A 16,576-nucleotide genomic window follows, 5' to 3' on the forward strand; every position below is an offset into this window, starting at 1 on the left:
TCCAGATACAAGTATATTATAATCAAGCTCGGAATATGATGGAGCTAATGTTTTTACATCCATCAGATGTCCTGCTGCGGGGAACTGAGACATCCCAGAATATCAGCCAATACCAAATACTGCCTCAAGGAGCACATCTTATTTTCTAACTCTACTACTGAAGAACATAGGGTATTTTCTTAGCAACTCCAGCAATACCGTTACTTCAGTTCTACAGGTGGCACCTTTGTGTATTGTTGGCTCCTGTGCTAGCTCACAACACAGCAAAAGAGCAACTTGCTTCACGCAGGGAGAGCCTAAATAGAACTTCGACAATGCAATTTGGAAAAAGAAAGAAAAATGGGAATCACAGCACTGAAATTCTTCTCTATATCCCACCAGGGTGTGATTTCAGACAGTCTTAGATTAAGACATCAGTATTTTTAAGATAAGGCGAAGAATTCCCCTGCTGGTGGGAAGCAAAAGCATGGGAGGGGAGAACCATCACAGCCAGCATAGCAGCTTACATTTCCTCGGGACAGCCGCTAAGTGGCACTTGAACACCTCGACTTAAGCCACGATGAGCCTGCGAGCTTGTGACTGGAGTGGGGGGAAAAGTTATCCACTATGGGAACTCCGCCCTTTTAAGAACAATGAAGTTTTTTTCCTGCAATTATAGAACATTTCCAAAGGGTCTGACTACATAAATGCCATGCAAAGGCAGCAACACTGCACAGTGGCTTCCAGAAAAAAAGCAACTGCTGCCTCTCCTAAACGCCAGTGTCACTTTGGAAATCAGAGCACTTTACTCTGCACAGTTGTGGTATTCTGAGCTACACATGAAGCCAGGAAAACAAAAAGCATCTTCAAGTCCTTGGTCAGACTAAAGAGGACCTGACCTCTCAGCACAGCTTATAGCATATCCGTGCACATCAGAGCAGGCTTTGAACAGTGCAGAGAAGCAACAGCACTGAATGGCATTCTGCTCATAAGACTTCAGTGTATTACTGCTTCCTAGAAATATGGCATAATTTCATTTGATTTGAAACCCAAGTTTTCTACTAGTGATGCTGAATTGACCACGTCTATCATCCCAAACATGCTAAAATGTACTGTAGTGGTTTCCTTTTTATTTGATTTTGAAAGTTGTTCTATCAAGAACTTCTCAAAAGGAATTAACCACAGAAACTGGACATCAAGTACCTACATGCTCAACTTCCTTACTGCAAGCATTTCTGTCATCTTTAATGGAATTAGCCTGACATTAAAGCACATATATTTTCAGCATCAAAGGTTCAGAGGTAAGACTCACCCACAGTTTGCTTTTACTCTCTCAAAGAAACACCTCTGTTTTAGTTAGCAACATTTTGAGACGTACAACATACCTCCAGATATTAGCTGGAAGCCAATGCCAATTATTTTCTGCATTTCTACTGTACGTGGCCTACAGAAATCTCAGATTTTCACCTTATTCTCTCTTACTGTGAAAGTCCAGTACAGTACAATGATAAGTACAACATATAAGGAGCAAAACAACTCAGCAGGTCACTCTACATTATGATTGCAAATAATAACATTTTAAAGCATATTCTGCACATTGTGTATGTGTGTATGGGTTGTTTGTTTGTTTGCTAGGTATGGTTGAAAGAAGAGGCTTGGAGATGAAAGCATTCAATCAGTTATACAGAAGGATGAAACTCAGCCTGATGCAAGAGTCAGCAGTGAGGCTGTTATTATGGCCAGCAATGCATCTCAATCACTGCCACTGGGAACAGTGGGGGGAGGGTGGGAAAGAAAGGAGAAGCAAGCATCAATCAGTAGTTTCATACAAAGCACAAACCAAGTATAAACTGCCATTATCCACTCAATCCTTGTATCAGATCATCAGCGCTCAACCTTAGGGGCAGACACACATATCCATTTAAGCCCGTATTTGTCCAGCCTCACAAATCATTCTTTAGGAAAATATTTCCCACAGCCCTTCCCATAACTTGACGTCCGTAGAGAGGGTAAAATAACAGAAATATAGAACAACTGTGTCTATACCAGGCAAGGGAAAGCACCCATTTTAAGATAGCAATTTGTTACTGTTATTCACTTTGACATATAACGGGATGGGAGACTATGCTGTTAAAGTAAACACAGCAGTTATATATGTCTCCTCGGAGTTGGTTTTCTGCTCCACTACAGTCAAAGAGCCCACATGTGATGACCCTGAGGGCACAGCATAAATGTCAGCTTCGTGCAGGCAAAACTCTAACTGAAAAGCTGATTGTATGGAAAAATAAGGAGCTACTTTAAAGAGGCGATTTGCTTAGTATTATAATTTCTTAATTGACATCTCTGTATTTTAATACGTATGGTTTTAATTTGTCCATTAAGGCCATTACAGGATCTGAAAAAAAAACCTGAATTAACACATCAAAGTATCTATCAGTGAACTAAAAGCCACTTTTTTTTTTTTTGAAAAAACTTTTTATTTCTTGTAATCTCTGACACAGAACCCAGTTCTACAACCTCATTCATGCAGAAGACCTCCTGGATCTGTCTAGATAGATCGCACTGAGCCACGTGACAGATATGGCCTTTGTTTTCTCATATATTTCAAAAAGCATTTCCCTACACGTTTAAAGACTTTACCTTTCACTATTGAGCAAAATTACTTTGTCCTCCGTATGCTATTGTACTACATGTCATGAAAATTAACAGGGTATTCAACAAGACTGACTCTTTATGCAAAATGTTCTTTGCTAAAGCAGTTCTGGTTTCCCCTCTAAAATACACTTCCTGTCTTTAAACTGCACCACCACTGCACAGTGTGCCACAGAATTAATTTTAAAACACTACAACTGTACGTGAAGTTCCTTATGATCATTAACTAATTAGATGAAAAATTAAAAACTGTATTTTGATTACAGGTTTTCTGACTTGCATTTGGCAATCAGTAAGGCAGCATTCTTACCAATGTCCTCTATTCTTGAAATTAATAACCCACAGCAATGGGTAACTACAGGGAATACAATTGAGTTACTTAATGATTGATTATTCCTCTTTGTAGTGTCATGCATTCAGACTACTACACGATGTTGACGCGAATCAAACAGTATTTTCTGAACTCTTAGTTCTGTAAATGCAACCCAGGTTTCAAGATTCATCCTTCCTTCAGCTCAGGCACTGCTTGTACTACATTCATTTGCCCAGAGCTTTCTGCTGGCTGCCACCTAGTTTTAAGCTGTAGGTTTGCACTGCTACTTGCTCTTACTTGGTACGTGTTGCAACCAACACCTTTGCAGAAGGCAGACTTTGTACAGGGCAGCAAAGAAAGCTGTATATTTCACTGTTACTGTTTTGTTATCGTTAGCACTCGCAAAGCTGAAGAATCGAACACAAAGTGCTGGAGGAATGCACGGATACTCACAGTCCCTCAGTTTGAAGGCTTATATTGTTCTTTCACAACCGTGTGGATTTAGAAGTCATCAAATTTTCAAATCATCTTCTACAATAATAATACTGGACTGGTTTGGAGCAGAAAGAAATGCTGGAGTTGCAGTAGCTCAATATAGCGCCACAAAGAAATAAACAGGGTATGGAGGGCTTAGCCTACAATTTAGAAGGCAATAGCATCAAGAATTTGAACTCAGCAATTGCAGTATAGCAATCCTAGTTACGTGTTTTCCATTTACTGGCACCATGGATCTGGCCTGTTAACAAAAAGGACGGAGAATAGCCTTTACCCAACCTCAAGCACAGAAACCAGTGCCTCAGTGCCCAGAACAAGCTCAGTCTCCCTATTCCTGCACAAATGCTCTAATCACTGCTACGTGGCTGCTTTGTGCTCTGTGTCCTCATATCAGTCACGAGAGACCCAGGAGCCTGCCAAGCACACACACAACTAGTGCTGAACCACAATCTTTCCAAGTCAAAATTTGTTCTAGGAATTCCCACTGACAGGATAACCAGGAACTTGTACTGATGATAAACTTAAGTGTAAATGAAAGCTCATACATGGGTTACAAATACTGCACTTTTCTAGTCTCGGTTTCTCTGTATCCCATTTGCCATTCCGTAAAATGGAGACAACAGTTCTCCTTCAAGTGAAGCGGAAGTTTCTGAAGAAAACTCCACTGCAACCCTCAAGGATGTTTGGATATTATGGGTTATAGCTCCGACTTCCTTTATTGGGCTTTTTAAACTACCATCAGAACTCGTAGCAGAAGGAACGGTGTGTAGTGAGAAGCCATCACAAATCTGTTATTTATTTATTTAGCCTCAGTTCCACTGTTTTGTATATCTGCTATAATTGCCAACAGAAAAAGTGATGGAACAATAAATAATCTCAGCTAAAAGAGAGAGCACAGGACTGATCAAATGACACACACACTTCCAACACATTTGAGAACAATGTGATCTGATACAGAATAGTACATTGCTGAAATCACATGAGGAGTTTTTAGTAGTAATTTTGTAGCAGAAATGTTTGCATGATTTAGCAGACTGAGGAATTTGCAGTAGAATAGAACAAACCATCTGATTAATTTCATCTTCCTTGCTGAGACATTAACTCTGACTTCAAGTCAGGAAATGGCAATAGTATTGCACAAACAACTTGCTCCATGTGGCAATCAGAAGTGGAGGTTGAGGGAAATCATACAGTGTGTTGGAAGTAGGAGTTGTAAGCAGGTGATCTTTAAGGACCCTTCCATCCCAAGCCATTCTGTGATTCTGTTTTGTAGAAAACACTGGTGAACATAGTGACATCTCCAGTTCAGCTAAACTCTCCTAAGTCTCTCCAGATTCTGTAAGGTATCATAAAGGCTTGGGGTATTACTGCCTGGGAGAGGGTCAGCGGCTGTCAAACACCCTGCAAGCAGAGTGAGTTTACATACACAAGTCCTTTGAACAGACCCCAAGCACTGAGTTGGCTCACTTGGCCCCGGTCACAGTTACGCTCTTGGCTCAGGTTAAGTGTAAAGCCTGCTTACTTTGTGAGAGCAGCCAGAGCATAGCTGGCTGCTGCATTACATATGATATTCTAAGATTTACAGAGCTAAACTTTGACCCACTTTATATACCAGCCTATATATGTGCACAGGTATGTATTTCACTTTCAGTTGTTCTGATGGCTTTTTCCCCCCTTCTGTTTTTCACATGCATTTCTCCAGTTAGCACATGGGAGATGGGGGAGACTTCCTAAACAAAAAAAGCATCAGCATTTTGCAATTATGAAGGTTACATCAGAAAACAAAAAATAAGAAGAAATAAAAGTTAAAAAAGATAAAGAAAAGTACCTGTGAATAAGAGGGGGAAAAACAGACATGAAGCTCTGAGCTAACCTGAAGTAAGGCTAGTTACTCTGTTTTGTTTCAGTGGATTTTAATACTTTTTTTTTTTTTTGCAAAAGAACCTAATTTTAATCTCTGTAGACTCATTAAAAAGTAATAAACAAAATACCTCCATCTTTACAATCATCTTGCCTGAATTAATTTATGAAAGGGAAATGGTCCTATTAAAAAATGAGATACTCAGTGAGGTCCTATCTTTGAGTCTAATGCAAAAACAAGTTGCATAAGAACCCTAAGCTAAGCCTCACAACAACTGCTTTGGAGTTCACAGGGCCTTTGCAATTCCTTTTATAGATGAATAATGTGAAGTTCACTCACAACTTCAGCTCTGTGCAGCCTCACAGCGAGCTAAGTCTGGATTATCCAAAACCAGCTTCTCCAGAACATAATCAGCTGACAAACAACATGGAACAAAGCACACTGCATTCCAGGTAATACAACCTAATCTACTTAAGCACATAAGCTATTGTAACTCATAGAAGTAGGTGAAGGTTGTTTAAGAAGTAATAGCTATTAAAGCAATCGGTGCACACACACAAACACAAAAAGAATCTCTGACAGAAGTGGAGATTACTGTTGTGACCAAGAAGCTCAACAGCAGGACAAGGGTTGCATTTTGATCAGCACGGTGGCATAAGGAGACACAGCTCATCTCTGCAGCAGGACAGATGTGGTACAAGAGAAATCCACACAAATGGTGCCATCAACTTTTAGAGCAGGCTTTGGGCTCGAGTGGGATCCCTTGTCTGCTGCACACACACAGGCACTGTCACCCTCATGGCAACATTCCTGCAGCTGACAGAAGCCCAGTTCCTGGGCCAAAAGTTCTCCCTTGTTTTATGACACTTCAGAATGAAGGTTTAGAAGAAGCAAGCAGACAAACACACATCTTATGCATCCGTGGTCACAAGCAGAATTTGTCTATATAATGGACCAGTTTTATCCAGTGCTCTCCAACTATAGCATTAACAATTCTGGTAAACACAAATATATATTACAGGCTGCTATGACAACTTGCACACAGACTGTAGAAAGAGAGATGGAGAATGAAGCTTAAGCTTTTCAAAAATCTGAAACAGGTGTTTTATATGTCTTCATTCTCTAGTTAACAATCATTGATATTCTCACAGAAATATTCCTTCTTACAAGACGCGAGGCTGAAGTTTCTAGACTTTCCCTCTAAGCCTCCAGTTCATGATGCAGAGAGAAACAAGGACATGGCCACTAAAACATAGGAGAGGTGCTCCAGCCCTCTGATTGAAGAAAGGCTGGGGGAACTGGGCTTGTTTAGCTTGGAAAAAAAGAAGGCTCCAGGGAGACCTCATAGTGACCTTCCAGTACTTGAAGCGAGTGTATAAACAGGAGGAACGGCTGTTTACAAGGGTGGATAGCGATACAACAAGGGGGAATGGTTTAAAACTGAAACAGGGGAAGTTTAGGATGGATATTAGGAGGAAGTTTTTCACTCAGAGGGTGGTGACACACTGGAGTAGGTTGTGGATGTTGTTGTGTGCAACAACAATGCACTCTTATGATTAAGATACTATTCCACAAGCATGTATTTACTAGAGAAATAGTTTTTCTTCAGCTTCCATCACCATTACTCAACATAGCATGCGTAATCCCCACCTATGACCTATTCATAGCCTTGACAAGTTCCCCACAGGCAATATAATTGATTCCAGCTCTACTCCTGAGCAGCTGCAAAGAATATGCATTAACACTTCAGCCCCATCATCAGGCAGAAGTTACTTGATCATGAGGCCCCACCAGAATCTTCACAAGATGAGGGTGAAAGTGTTAAATAATAATAAAAAAAACACCAAAAACAAAACAAACAAGCACAAAACCCACCCACACAACAAAATGCTTTCTGAAACTATACAAGAAAGAGTCCAGATCCCATAGACATAGCTCTGCTTAGAAAGGGGAACCCTAATTCATAAGAGAAGCTCTCTGGAGGCGGAGAGTGTAAGTGGAGTGGAACAATCCCTATATGCATATGCTTGTGCACAAAGTGCCAAGAAATGTTTGTCAGGAACACTTCTTCCATCCTTCCCTTTTTACTGCTGTATCAGCCCAGAAAGTGAGCTGTATAATGCCATGATGATGCAATGGAAACAATTATACAGGATCCTAGAATGAAGACAAATTATACAATAGGGCACTGCCTACTCTCTCACTTCTCAAGAGAAGTAGCACAAAGAATTCCTAACAAAGAATCCTGTCTTTCTTTAGTATTAATTACCTGTCTATCAATGTCTTTTCTAAACAGAACGACGTGTAGGTAGTGGAGCAACAATGAATCTGACAGCACTGCATTCATATCCAGGAAAATCATTACATATGTTCCCACAGCTCCATCAATTCTGGATTTTAGAAATACATTACTCAGCAAAAAATAATCTCCCACTAACAAAATGTTTTCCTGTTATATAGTAATATATATCTCAATAATCAAGTATGCACTCCAACACAGTATGTACCAATAAAGTAACACAACTACAGGCCATTTGCAATGCCCACGCTAAATGGCCAACCATTCCTAGTTTCCTGCGCATTCTATCACCTCCAGTGGAATTTCTCTTTCTGAATAAAGTTCAGGTTTCTAATCTTCCTTTTCAAAGGCCTTCACTGCTTAATCTTTTACTCAGCTGCATTCATTTTCATCTTCTTAGTCCACTTCTCCTACAGACATCCTTCTGCTCTCTTATATTCAACTTACCCTGGTGTGTGGATATACTCAGAACTTATTTGCAAGCCACACCTTCTACTTCAAATCCAGTCTTATCTGATCAAGAGAACTCTATGTAAAGTATAGCCCTACTACAAAGAGCTGTGGCTTTTGCAGTTTACAATATTATAAGGAGCACCCTGCTAGTTGTAGAGTAGAAATTCAGAAATTTCTAAAGTAGAAATAGATTGAGTGTGATTATCACAGAAGTTCAGATGTTCAGGATCACTGGATAAGAAGTTGTTATCCACACACAAATTCTGTGACCAAACCTGTCTGGCCTACTGCTTCAGCTCTGTAGAGGAGACAAAGAATATTCATCCAACATTTTTGTTCACTCTGGACTCCAAGACGAATATGACCCTGACAGTGCAGACTAGGTTTGTAAGATTGTTTTTAGTCTTCAGACGGGACGTTAAGAGAACTCAGGAGCAAGGCTGCCAGCATAGGAGTCTGCTGACTCACACAGGCTGCAAAGGTCCAGTTTCTAAAATTTCTTCCTTCTGAAGCAGAACATGAGCTCAGCAACATAGTATGAAAGTCTTCATCCCAACTCACATTTTACAAACAGCTCCCTCAATCTGCAACACATGCATACAGTACACTATTCTCCTTCCAAGCTGGCTATCTGCTAAACAGGTAATATCAGGTCACACCTCTTCATAAATGCATAAACATCAATTAGCTACAAGACATAGTAAGGCAATACTCAGGGCAGAATAACAACATCCCATAGAATATAAGGAACTTGCATAATACTGGATTAATCAGAAATCACACAATTTCCATTAAGAAAAAGCAGGGTTTCAGTTTTGGAGGTAAGAACACTTGGCATTTCCATTATCCTCTTGTCAAAACACAGGTCTACAAATGCTGATTAGGTGCCTACCTCCAAGTTAGTAACCTAGTTTGCAACAACAGTCAACAAAAACACTTCTTGGCAATCAAGACAAGTTAGGAAATGAGAACTGAATTTTCATCGGAGGTGGAAGGTAGTTTTTTTTCCAAGGACAGATAGCTGCGTGAATTTGAAGCTAGGTAGTTAAAATAGGTATCCAAAAATTGTAGAGGTTGTTTCCAAAACCAAGTAGACACAGCTGCAAATGTAACTGGACACTTATGTTCACTCCAACTTCAAGCAGGTCCAGACTTTGATCAAACTTGAGGAAAAAAGGTACTTCTTTTTTTCATTCTTTGTTGCAAAAGGAAATGTACTGGAAGTGATTGGTGTTGCAAACTAACCATAATCCTGTAAAACCACAAGTCACAAAATGAAGTGCGTGGGCAAAATGCATTGACAGGCTTCCATTCAGTGCCAGGTCCTGAAAGATCTATTCCTTACTTCTACTTGCTTATATACATACATTTGGCATTCTACATTCTAACTTGACATGGTTTCTCAGTTGAATGATTATGATTTACAACTTACTTCCCTTCTAATTTACCAAAACTGTTTGTTTTTTTCTAGAGCGATTTAACTAAAGCTCGTTCCATGTTTCAACCTCTAAGCTTGAGACATGTATTTGGAACTGTATAATGTTTTGCTCTTGAATAGGTTGGCGTAAATCCTACATGCAGTGTACATTCACATAGGTTCTTCAGCAGGACATCTCTGAGGCAGGCACGTAGCAGGATGCTGTTTCCCCAACATTAGCACTGGTCTGTGTTTAAGAGGTGAAGGACACGTCACTGTTTTGCCTGCAGCAGGTCAACCTATCACAATAGCCTTGTGCCAATCTTACTAATTCAGAGAGTTACTATCTCACATTACTCTCTAACAGAAGAAGCAGCAATCATCTGTTTTTAATGCTGCAACCTTTTCAGCAAGGGATCAATCTGCATGCAGACTGAGGCAAGCTTCACCCACAGCGTGACACAAACACAAACACACACACACACACACACACACACACCCACCCACCCACCCCTACCATCTTGCAGTGTGCAGCAGCAACTCCATGTTTCAGACCTGCAGCACTGTGCGGTGCCCTCTCTTCTGTTTTCTGACACTACATAGATGATAGAGCTGGGGACGAGGCTTCCACAGTGTCCTGCAGTTCAGGGTATGCTATGTATTGTGCTATGGCCCATTCCTTACATCTTCCAGGAAAGGAAGTGCCTCTTTCCCAGCCACATAGGTCTCAATTTATGAAAAGAGAAATTTGAGAGATCTGACCATAAGATTAGATAAAGTTCACAATGGCTCAAGGGTGAAACTCTAGCCCCAATGACATCAGCAGAAAAACTCTCACTGACACAGAGGCCAAGATTTCAGCATATATCCCAAAGCAGAGTGCCTTCTAAGCCAACAAAATTCAGGTTCTGATCCTGTAGATTTACACACCTTTCACTTCACATACTAAGCAGTCCTAATTCAGCAGAACCATTAGCATCAAATAAAGTGAAGCATATCTATGAGTTTTAGAGAGATAAAGTCTTTAATTACAAATGCAACCTTAAGGTCTTACAGTGTGGTGCGAAGTTTCAAACAGTACAAAAGCAAATCAATTTTAGAAGTAGTGTCAAGTCATCCTCCACATTTACATTTTTTCTATAAGGCCCTTGATAATAGAATAAGAACCAACTCTTAAATGCGATTCTGAATGTAACTTGATTTGGCATGTTTGGCATTGTTTTTTTTTTTTTCTTTTTTACTTACTTTTGTTTGATCATCAGCTTTGAATACATAGCAGATACTTTGCTGATTTGCTGCTCCATCTTTTATCAGGCAAGCAAAGTAGCTTGGATCATGGCTGTTGTGAATCAGTTTGTGGACATGCTGTGGCTTGTATTCAAACAGACCAGAACAAATCAAAGGATCCCACTGCTGGATTTTCCCAGTGTCTGGCTCACACCGCAAACTCGATGGTGAAATATAAAGCCGGATTTGGCTGATACCAATTTCTTCTTTGGAAGACTTTGTATTACTGAGAGCCCGGATCTCTGCCACAATCCAAGGCAGCATGGACATCGTGGTTAGGGAATGCACAGGCAGGGAACCAACAAGCTGAAGGGTGAAGCTTGCTGAGAAATCACTAGGTGCTTGATATTTCTTAGCTTTGAATGTTATCGGCTCCATTTTACAAGCCTTTAGGTAACCAGGACTAATTCACCAGTATGTCAGTTCCATGGAATGGCAATATTTGGATGATTCCTTTAATGAAGAAGCAGCAGAAATCTGAAAGAAAAAGAGAAAGTTATGTTGGTGCTGCAACCCTATTAAAAACTAAGCCATTAGTGACAGAAATATTTAATAGATTAACACCAGAAGAAACAGACCAATCATTTACCATGACCTACATGGCACGCTTCCCATACGCTGGACCATACAGTTTCAGGTCTAACAAACAGACCAGTACTTAATATATTGCTTGGAAAAACATCAGTCCTGATTTAAAAGTTGTTCTTGTAACTCCTGTTAAATTATCTAATGAGTAACTAACTCAAGAATGCACCTTCTCTCTAGCCTGCTTCTGCTCCATGGGCAGGCTGACGTGGATCACATCAGCCTATTTCAATCCTATTATCACAGAAAGAACTCAGATTACATTATAACCTTCACAGCAGTTGAAGTCAGTGTTTGCTAAGACACTTTCACATTCAAAAGCATCAAAATAAAAGGTTACTTTTCTTGTTCATACGTGTACGAGTTTGAATTTGGTCCCTTACATAGGGTTGTTCCCTTGAGTACAGTTTGCCAAGTGGTCACATACTGGGACAAAATAGACCTTTTTCTTTAATTAACACCACAAAAATCATCTGAAAAACCTAACAGCAGTCAACTGACCCATTACAGATAAACCCAGCACAGACAATCCTTAGAGATCCCACTAAAAAACAAAACAAAAAAACAACAGCAACAACCAAAAACACCACACAACCAGAGGATGATTCACAGTTCATGGCTGCATTTTAAGGGCTTGCTGGCTGGCCAGAAATACTTAATGTCTGCCACGTTGCTTTTGTATCATTTCTTAAAATATCGAGCAGAACCAAGTTACACATAACCCTGTTATAACCCAGTTACACTCAGCAAGTGTGAATATTACACATTGACCATTTTAGCAGCAAAATCCAGTGATAGCATCTATCTACCAATTCAGTTCTACAAAATAGGGTCCATGAAAACACACAGCTTGGCATCTGTTGTATCGCTGTGTTGTAACTCTTCATTAATTGAATCTGGTTTCAGCTGTTGCATTATTCTGTGCGAGACTGATGAGAAGCTGACAGGCCTATAATTGCCTACATCTAAATACCATGACACGAGCTTACCCTCAGCCTTCTGAAAGTTTCCCAAGAAAGACCTATTAAAAACAACATGAGCAGTCCCAAGAACTCCTGACAAGATATCTCATCATTATATTTGAACAAGTATTAATAAATGGCATCTGTTTACTGTGGCAACACTATTTTTGGTCTTTGTTCATCTATGAAAATGATCAAAAATAGCAGCATTTTTCTTGTTAGTCTTCATTAAACTTTGCCCTTTATTTGTCCTTGCAATGTTTTCAAACTGAGTTGCTGTGAGTGCTTCACATTGCTGAAAATAAAAACAAATTTTAGGATTTAAAAATAAATTCAAGACATTTCAATATAAGAATTCATTTTCAACTAAGTGTATACTTGTAATGTAACTAACTTGCAAATATCCAAATGTGATAAAATGGTTCTGCAGTAACTGGCAAACTGTAAAGCCAAGAGACCTGCAGAAAACACCCACGTGTTTGGGTAGTCTTACTTCTTTGGAACTTTTGCATCTTCTGACAGATGAACGTTGCGACAGCACCAGCAGTCACAAGGATGCCTAATTCAGCAGGAAGACCGAACCATGCTCGTACTTAAAGGCAGTGTTTGAAGACAACATCATTAGTGGCATTCTAAACATGTTGACTAGTTTTTTAAACAAGCGTTTCTTATAAGCTTCAGGGAAGGTGGGTGCACGTGTGGTTTTTGTTTGACAAGCAAGCAAACAACCATCTTTCATAAGATGACTATAAATGCATTGCATGGTATAGCTGCTTCAATAATCATTTTTACACCTTATCAGTGTAACTACTAAATACAGTTACCATTATAGTTTTGCATGCCAGGAATCAAAGAAACTTCACTTCCTCTTTGGGGCTCTATTACAAGTGCTTTCTCCTTAACTGTAACAAGGAAATATAGTTCAGCAACTTGGAAGGAAGACTGGATTCATTCACTACTATAATCATGTATAATCTAGAACGCATGGAAATTCAGCTGACAGATCTTAGTGTTTTCATTATTTAGTGACATACATAATAATCTGAGGATAGCAAAGCCAAAGAAAGCTTCAGTCTCACTTAAAAGCAGGAGCAGCAAACTGCTGAATAGATGATGACCCATCAACCACATCCTATTTGTAACTGTATTTCTCAATGCAATTAATTGCAAAAAACAAAGCAAACAAACAAACAAAAAAAACAACCTATGCACTTAAAAATACGAAGTCATCTTCATTTAAGTCAACTTTTCAAGGAAGAAAGGTCTCACTGGGAGTACTACCATGCTTTTTTATCCAGACCTATGAGGCACCGCAGCCTCAAATAGGAGTGAAGATCACAACATAATACATCATTTTGAGTGCCAACCATAAGGACTGAACATGTTTTGCTTTTTCTTTTTTAAAAGTCAATATTCTGTCATACTTAAATAAACACTGTACTGTTGGAAAGTATTTAAGATAAATGCAAAGCTTCTCAGCATTCATCTCTTCTTAAAGAAAACAAACATCTTGCAAAGTTGAGAACATAAATACTCCAGTCTCTGCATTTGTTATTTTTAAAGAAAAACAGCTCACTCTGAAATCAAAACAGTTATCTGGAAGTTAGAAGGCTGTATTTTCTAACATCGAGGGGCTAAAAGTGCAGCTTCTCAGAGTATAAAATTCAGCATCAAGATCTCTCTATACCGAACCCAAAGCTTTCTGTAAGTTACTGTTCTGCATATGCCACCTCCCTTTTCTCAGTCATTTATGCCTTATTTCCTCCTACTGATATCTGGATCCTAACTTACAGGCCAATCCCACCAAGAAAATCATACCAATCACACATTAGCTTCTGTAGCATCCTTTCAGTTTACAGCAAGGACTAGGTAGTAACTCGAGCATTTGCATACATGCTTAACTTAGACCTATAGTTCTGTTCACCATGGCAGGCCTATTGCTAGCCATAAAACAAAGCACACGTTATGAGTGAAGAGTGGCTCAGCACTGGGCCAGTCTCTGTTTGCCCGTAGCTCTGCTACTCATCACTGCAGCACTTTCATCCTCCTCTGGCTGCTACCACTCAGCTCATCCCCTCAAAAACTTGGCTCTGCAGGTGCCTTCACTACCTGTACCAGTAAAAAAAGACTCACAAAGATCACATTTTCCTCTCAAGTGTCTGAGTGATTAACTCACAAACAGCTTCTTCAAAGTGTATTTCACCAGCCAATTCCTGCAGCTGGAAGAGCTCTGCAAGGCTCTGCTCCGCATCCATGCGGCTCTCCTCCCAGTGCTTGCTGGGATGGTTCCTCTTGCTCCTCTCTATCACCATCTGTTGAAGTCCAGCACCTCTTCTGCCCCTTGCACTCATTGATTAGAAGCACATGGCATCAGCTTGATTAGTACTCCCCAGCCAACTCAGAGAAGTCTTAATATTCTCCAAACTGTACTTTAATGTTGTCAGTACTGAACCCGCTTTGATACAGCTGTAGGTGCTTCATCAGCATGAAATCAGCCAGGGAAAGTGTAGCACAAAACAATGGGCACTGGATGGTCTCCACATTTGTTGGCAGTGTTTACCATTCAGACCCTTTAATTGTAAGGTCTCTGAACAAGAGACATTGACATTGCAATACATTAATATAAACAAAAGCAGTAGAATACTGAAACAGATTTTATATATTGCACGTTGGATCTAGAATTGCCTGCCTCAGCAGTAATTTCAGACTGTCACAAGTCAGGTAGCACTGAATTCTTCTCCCTAACAAACCCTGCAAAGCCATACTATTGAATCTAACCACACCACACAAACTAGGAGCCACTAGACTTATCCACTAACAGGGGATGTAGATGTGCTCTATGTCCTCAGCTTTTCCTTCACTGCTATCAACCCAACTACTTCTCACAAGCAAGAAGCAGGCTCAGAAAGCATGTGAGACAATGTTGATAGGCCTGTACTAGAAAATCTGATACAGTGCTTTAAAAAATTCTCATATATCTATAGAGGTAGCTTTGAGATGGAGTCAGGCTACTACAGAAAACAAGACAAAAAGGACACAGAGACAGTCCTAAACCAGAAGCACATACACAAATCAAGAAAAGCAGTAACTGCTACAGTGGTGAGGAGCTATACTTCATCCCTTGTTTCTTCTGGACTAGAATAAATTTGATACAATGATACAGCCAGAAGTTTCAGACTCTCAGTCAGCACACTCGTAACTGCTGATCAAAGCCATCCTTTGCTTTACACCACTTTCCTCCCCCTCCTCCCAGGGGCATCTGGAGTACCAGGACCCACAGCAGCACCAGTGAGCCACAAGGCATGGTGGGCAAGGCAGCAGACAGGGCATCTGCACACCAGTGATTAAATGAGGAGTGTGGTCTGTGAGCTGCTGAACTGCAAGACCCGGCTTCCCCAACTTTGGGGTTCATCCAAGAGACGATTGTGCAGTTACTACACACCAAGTTGCTGACAGCACTGCTTCTTTCCATGGGTCTGTTTCCTTTTTCCCCTTGAAGAAGCCAAGCACTTCCAACTACAGAGCAAGGTCTTGTGAAGAACAGCTGGTCTGAAAGAACACAGATTAGTTCAGCTCTTCCCTCACAGCATTAGAGCTGAACATGACCGACAAATGGAGCCAAAGGCACTGGTACTGGCTGCACTTCACCACTGATTATTTTAGCAGAAATATCATCCTAGTTGGGGATTATGAGGAGCCCTGGCCTGCAGCCAGAACACTGGAAAGCAAGCCAGAGCGAAATACCACTCCTCTCCCTCCGTCTGATCCCTGACCGAGATTTACATTGGCTTCCCTCACGCTGACAGATTTCTCTATCCTCCTAGCAGGAAAGGCAGGAGAATACAAATGAGAGTATATATTGGGTACATCACGATATGGTCACTGCTGAGAAGAGGTCCTTCTCTGGTTTCACCAAAGTGTATGAAAAGAAACTCTCCTCCAGTGTCACAGTACAGCATCCCTTAAACTGCACTGTGGGGCAGCTAACTACAGGCCTTGCCATCTTCCAGCTTCAGACAACACTTCTGAGTAGCCTCACTTCACTGGAAGAAACAGGCCAGATAGCACACCGCAAGTTGCTCTCCATTTTCAAACAGCTCTCATTTAAACCAAACTGGCACTTGGAATCATAAAGTACTCCTGTTTCACCAGGTTGTTTTTACTGATAGCCTCTCTCTTCCTATCTGCTGCTTCCTTCTGGAACTTGTACAGTGGACAACACCACATGCAAACCCAGAAGTCAATCTGCCTCAGAAATTACTGGTAATTTCCA

General features: G+C 40.4%; 1 protein-coding gene across 9 annotated transcripts in view; it reads right to left on the minus strand.

Annotated features, from left to right (window-relative positions):
• TBC1D1 (TBC1 domain family member 1) overlaps positions 1-16,576 on the minus strand; it is a 96,082-nt gene that overhangs the window by 78,035 nt on the left and 1,471 nt on the right. For 8 of the 9 annotated variants that reach the window (XM_046940285.1, XM_046940287.1, XM_046940286.1 and 5 more), the window contains exon 2: positions 10,715-11,233. In XM_046940285.1, coding sequence (XP_046796241.1) covers positions 10,715-11,134 — 420 coding nt within the window. In that variant the 5' untranslated portion in view covers positions 11,135-11,233. Of the gene's footprint in view, positions 1-10,714; positions 11,234-13,127; positions 13,201-16,576 lie in introns of those variants that run through there. The other variant, XM_046940284.1, reaches the window with a different exon arrangement.

This window comes from Gallus gallus, chromosome 4, assembly GCF_016699485.2.
Source record: "Gallus gallus isolate bGalGal1 chromosome 4, bGalGal1.mat.broiler.GRCg7b, whole genome shotgun sequence".
Classification (NCBI taxonomy): Eukaryota; Metazoa; Chordata; class Aves; order Galliformes; family Phasianidae; genus Gallus; species Gallus gallus.